General features: G+C 46.9%; 1 protein-coding gene and 1 pseudogene across 1 annotated transcript; both read right to left on the reverse strand.

Annotated features, from left to right (window-relative positions):
* Positions 1-2919, reverse strand: part of LOC121048668 — a 95321-nt pseudogene extending 92402 nt beyond the window's left edge.
* A 1998-nt stretch (positions 2920-4917) lies between these two features.
* LOC120841697 lies at positions 4918-5778 on the reverse strand. Its single transcript, XM_040212655.1, has one exon. It carries the CDS (start codon positions 5776-5778, stop codon positions 4918-4920), a length of 861 nt encoding a protein of 286 aa, XP_040068589.1.
* Positions 5779-6362: the final 584 nt, after the last annotated feature.

Below are 6362 nucleotides of genomic sequence, written 5' to 3' on the forward strand. Positions count from 1 at the left end.
GGGGCCGAGAGCTCGTCAAGCCGTTTCGTGCTGCTTTTTTTTCTCGGCCTCCACCATTGAAAATGGGAAATAAAGATATTATTATTATTATTATTAGTCTACGCCGGACCCTGAAGCAGCGCTCGTTTTCGATACATGTTTAGAGTACGTGATGAGCAATGGCGGACCGGTGTGACGCGGACTTTCGCAAAGGGTCCATTGTAATGTGGGCCTGGCCAAAGCGCATACTACACAGACGCTCGAGTCTGCCTCTTCGAATAGGTCTTCCACAATGTCGGAGACTGTCCTTGCTTGCCACGTCCACGAGTGTACACCCTAAGAAAATATGGAGGAAAAAGGTAGCAACGGCGCGTCTTCCTTTTTTCTAATGACGCTCCCCCAAGCGGACACGAGAAACAGGGAGGAACGAAACGTTTTTCTTCTTCTCCAGGCAGACGGAAGAAAGCTTTCGCCCTCCCGACTCATCTTCTTTAAGTTTCATTTTTCGAGGACGTCGCGCACGTTGTTTAATTAATGTTGTTGAGTTGATTGAGCTTCAGTGGCAGCGAAGGCCGCCTGTAATTCCGTCTCCCAGTCCAAACGTGCAGAACACTTCGGTTGCATTGACGTTTTTATCACTAATTTTATCAAACGAGCAAACGAAGCCGCGAGAAGCAGCGAAGTTCCGGACAGTGCCAGCAGCGCTACGTGCACTGGGTAAGATGGCCGTCTCCGGACTGCGGGACCTACGCTGAACTACAGCAGAACCACGCGGAACTGTGTCGACGTTTTCGACGTTATAGAAATTGCAGGAACTGCGTCCAAGACAGGCATGTTTTTCTGCCGGCTGCCTGGGTGCTTTCCGGGCTGAGTTCGGTTCTGTTTTCCGATGCCGAGTGCCAACGGCAATCAACGTGACTCTGTACTTCTGCGTCTCAGCAACATAGCAGCAACATGGTGATGGCAGTGTTGCGCGTTATGAACAGAAGACTGGAATTATCGCCGACGTGACCGTGTGTTCGCGTATCAGTGGTGCATGTAACAACAAGATGAGGTGACGTAAACTATCGGGCATTGATGCCTCTGGTCGAGCCGTGATTTGAGTGGGCGGTGTGTCACAGTTTGACATTCCGCGTTACATTAACGAGTTTAAGACCACTTGAGGGATTAGGTGCAATCGATCGACGTGCGGATAGTCATGTTGCAACGCTGGTCTGAACACTAAGCTCCTATCGTACAGTGGCCAACGTGACTGTCGGTCGTCTCCTCCCTGAGAGCGATTGCGCTCTGGGGAAAGGACTGAACAGTATAAAATTATGTAGGAAAGTACGTATATTTACAGTGTGAAAATCTTGCATTAAAAATATAGTAAGTAAAATAAAAAAAGCTACCCTATATTTTGCTCTTTAAATACTGTATACTACGGTTCCTGGAGAATCTGTCCTACAAGTGGCACGCTGGGATGAGAGCTGGAAGTTTTCGCTCTCGCCACGGCGTAGCTCCGTACACATATCACCTGCCGCAAGTCGCGGCTTTCACTGCGTTCAAGTTGATCGAAAAGCGATTTCTCTGCCCGTGGAGCATTACTTCCAGTTGAGTGAATATCCGCTCTACAGATATTAATTTCAGACGGCAATGGCAGCCGCGCACGAACATCACAAATAGAAAAACAAACACTACAATATAAATACAATCTACGATGTGCCGTGCGGGGAAACAAACTCATGGCTTCGAACCGCGTTGGAGCGGCTTGATTTATTGGCTTTCAAATAATTACGGCATGATCGAGCTTTTACTTTTTAATAAGAGATTCATCACCTGAGCCATTCAAAATACTCTCAGAGGTATGACGCAGCTGGAAAAGTCAACATGCTGGGGATATTTTTTATTGCTTAGGCAGTCACCGAGAAATTCCGTACGTTCAAAACGACCAGTATAAAAGATCGAAACGCAGAGCTCGGGTGTAGTGTTCGGGGTAGTGTGCTGTTGTATTGACGTTTCTATGTGCCATGTGTGTGTATGCGCTTAGTGTATGTTCACCTGATGCTTATAGTATGCGTAATGTGTCTACATGTGTGTATAGTAGAGGTTCCCGAACTGGCAATGATGGCCTGAGGAAATAGAAATGTTTTCTTATAGAACATGAAATGGAAGGTACCTAGCGCCACCTAGCTTAGCTGCTTGCAATTACTCCGCTTGACCCTGCCATCTGGTGGCAAGCGATTTAACCTTCTTTCACGCTATGCGATAAACAGCGGCTTCGAGTTTGTACTTTTGAGAGCGGCTTTTGGTTTCGCGGATTGGTTTGCCACTCCTCCGTGATGTACGATTGACGAAGGAATTGTAACTCGAGGAACAGCAAAGGTAAGACGTAAAGTGCGTAGTACCCGGGTATCGGTTGTCTCCGTTTCACACCGCAGTGATGACGATGAGAAGACTGGGTAACTGCTTTCGAAACGCAAGTTTCTTTACCTACGGGGGGGAATCTGGCTTCGGAAATAAGCACAGTTCGCGGAAAGCTAGAGTTACGCTATTATTTGCTGCTCCTCTCGTCCCGTACAAGAGACGTAGCGTCCTCGTGAAGACTCATTGAGCTCTATTTGCTCGATTTAGGGGCGCCATGATGAGATGCATGCGACGGAAAAACTATTTGCTGCCCTGCTTTAGGGACGAAGGTTTCTCCCTTTCTAAAGGAACATAGGTTACAAGACCGTTCCTTCCCTTAGGGAGGACTATCGATACCCTTTTTTCTAAGTGTGTAGACGCGCGTACCTTGACGAGGTCGTTGAGCAGCGAGAGCCTGAAGGTCCAATCGAGGCGGATGTCCTCGCTGGCCAGCACGTCCGTCAGGGAACCCCGGGTGCACATCTCCCAGACCAGGGCCGGACTCCCGGGGTCCGCCAGGCAGCCCAGGAACGGATTCACGTTCTCGTGGCGCATCTCGTACATCTGCAAGTAACCACGCCACACATCTAGCACATCCGGCTATGGTGCCCGGAATGCGTCTCCAAATGGTGTCGGGGGGTCCCGTCTTCCAAAGTGGTTTCCTCGATTTTACTTCGATGACGTCACAAGTATCATGCTGTTGCCGGCCGCGATCCTTGCGGAAGCTCACCAGCAGAGCTGGATGCGACAAATGCATGTTCTTCTACAGGGCGATCTCCAGCAATGACAGTCCACGGAAACTTCAGCGGCCACCAGTTGGGACGCCGCGACAACGGCGACACTTTACTATCGGTCAGGATCGCGACATCCTGTATGAAGGGCATTGGACGCCAAACACATAAGTCGAAGACGCGTTCGATGCATCATATCCGAGAACATGTTTCTCAGACAGGCCGAGAATGGAGCTCCGCAGCTCGTCTTCAAAACCCGCACTCGATGGTCGCGTCAGATCGAGCTGCCGTGGCAGTTTTTTTCTTCATGTATAATGTAACGATTGAATGCAAGAGCAGAGGGAGGTATTATGCACTTAGTACGTGTTAGGTTTTGTAGATACAAATGATCTTGGGAGCATGCCTATATAACAAAGGGGAGATTCGCTAACATTTGCGATTCGCCTGTTTTGCGATATAATTAAGAAATAATTTCATTCCAGGTATATGGCACGAATACTCGGAACAATTAAAAGCAATTTAACCTACACCTAAAAAAAAAAAGAACAACAAGATAAATTACGAAAACGAGTTCGAAAATTCCACTCTCAATCACGTAAAGCATTCTTAAGTACAGTCAGGAGTGTGTTCACATTCAAACTTACAAAATGCAAGATTCCGACGACGCGAGTCATCGGCTTGAAACGCGGGAGGGCAACGAGGGGGCTAAAGCGTGAAGTAGTTTAAAAGGATGCTGAACCGAAGTGTGGATTCCACAAAACACGGCGGCAAAAGCGTGCAATGGGATGGTACAAACACCAAAACATCACTCACATTGATATCTCAAACAGATGACCGTATTTAAAAAAAAGAAAAAAAAAAGAAGGGAGCCGCATTTTATTATTATGTTTACGTCTTGTTTCTCCGAGGAGGGGAGGGATCGGCCTCGCGTCTTCTCCGCCTCGTCGCCTTGAGGGGGCGAAGCAAAGAGCGGAGGAAACGAGATATCTTGACGTCAGGCGCCTCGTCGGCCTCGTTCAATCTCGATCTTTTTTTCCAAAAATACGGCCGCCCATTCCAGATATCACCTTACGAGTAGTGTTGTAGGAATTGTAACGTCCCGCCTACATCTCCAGCATAGCTTTTGACATTCATATTTCGGTTCACCATCCCTTTAAGCGTTGAGAAAGCCAAATCTGCGATTGCGCGAGAGGAACGTTCGGAATTGCGCCGCCACGCCGCTAGTCCCTAGCGACTGGGAGACATACGGATGATATACGCAGAGTCGATCCACACTACGTCAGCGACGTTTCAAACATGGCGCCCTTCTGGAATGTGCGGATGCGAGGGTTTCGCTATTTGATCGAAGTTATATATATTCATATAAAAACAAATTGGGTTGTGTGTATGTTTATACAGCCTAGAACTTGGTCTGCCTCACAGGGGCGACGAGTCTCCCAGCTGTAGATGAGCAATTTAGCCAGTGCGGTACAACCGCTAGCCTGGGGTCTTTAACGTGCACCACGCAGTAGTGGTGCACGACCGCACACCGGTACGATACTCATCCAGATCAAAACGGGCAGGGGTGGGGCTCGAACCCAGGATCCCTGGGTTCTGCAGCGCGATCTTTCGCTCCACGTGCTCCGAGCTGGTGTGGCTAGACCACTCGGCCACCGATCTTTTTTTTTTTTTGTATTTATTACATGGAAAAAGAACAGTAGAAACAATCAAGACACATTCTAACAGAGCTATCCCTTATTTACATTCAAACTGTCTGATAATGGTCACATGGAAATACAAACAAAAAGGGCTATGGTAACATATTTCGAATGGGATCACATCTCTAAAAGTCGGGAAGATGAACACATTTGTCAAGAAGGGTACACCATTCTGGGCGTTTCTTGAGGTGGTCGTACACATTACGTACATGTGACACAGTTTCTATGAAATTGGACTTTGTAGACCGAGGAAGATCAGCATTTCTATCAATCATCCTTGTTTTCCAAAGGCTATGCAGACCCATCACTGTGAACAGGTCATAAGGAAAAGTAGCATTTTTGTTTAAAGGCAAAAAACGTATCGTATATGCACAGATATTCAGATCTTTCTTCAATGTCCTTTGTGGGACATCCCAAAACAAATAGGCGTCGGTGCAAAAAATAAAGCAGTGTTCTATTGTTTCAGGCTGGTTGCACAAACGACAGTTCACTGACCAAGGAACAAGAATACCTTTTTCGCGAAGCCAAGGCTTTACCGACAACGCTGAAGTGTAAAGCTTATAACAGAATGACTTCCCTGTCGGTGAGACATGTAGCTTACACACACGTTTCAGGACGTCTTGTCCCGGGCCATTACTGAACATACTTCGGTACAGGGGTATAGGAAATATTGCATCGATAAGATCAACATATAAAGCTTTCCGCGACACTTTAAATAAGTATTCCAAGGAAAAACGTGCTTTAAGGGACTCTATTGAGCTCACTACCTCTCCAAGGTATCCTAATGGACGAGATGTGCTCGCAGGCACTGTTGTTACTACCAAATACGGCAACGCACTTGAAAGCTCTGCCTGCATGTAAGTTCGAAGGAAGTCATGAGACACAGTTCTGAAGAACAAGAAGCGTGATAAAATTTGTTTTAAAAAGACGTGTAAAAGCCCGAGACCGCCTTGCTCAACGGAACGAAACAGGTTATCTCGTCTCATGGGTTCGCAAGTGGAACCCCATACAGAAGTTGCAAACACTCTGTGAAACCTCTGAATGTGGCCTCTAGTACAGCAAATCACCTGAAGTGCGTACCAAAGGTTTTGCTGCTAAGAAGGTATTACAGTCTTTCGCCCGTCCAAAAATAGACCACTGATTTACTTTCATTATTGCCGCTTGAGTTTTTATCTTTTCAACCCTTTCTGTCCAATAATGTCCATTGTTCCTAACGCAGTTAAGGGGATCGGGCCCCACCCGATCCCCCCTATATATTCATATAAAACGATAGCGTCGTTTACGAAATACATTTGAGTACGCACGCGTCTGCCGTCTTGCGGGGACTCTGGTCGAGCTTCGGCGTGTTTGCCTCTTGAAGCGAATCGGGAATCCACTAGCAATGGCAAAATAAATAAAAGTGCTCGACTAAAGTTTTTCTTTATGTTTTCTCATCACCTGTATAACATTAACCCGGATTCTAGATTAACACATCGCGCATCGAGAGAACTCAGATACGTTAGCACTAATCGGTTTGAAGTGCCCAAATGTAATATTGACGCCTTATAGGTTTTCTTTTTTCCCTAGAACT

Source organism: Ixodes scapularis, unplaced genomic scaffold, assembly GCF_016920785.2.
Source record: "Ixodes scapularis isolate PalLabHiFi unplaced genomic scaffold, ASM1692078v2 PGA_scaffold5__190_contigs__length_132052651, whole genome shotgun sequence".
Taxonomy (NCBI): Eukaryota; Metazoa; Arthropoda; class Arachnida; order Ixodida; family Ixodidae; genus Ixodes; species Ixodes scapularis.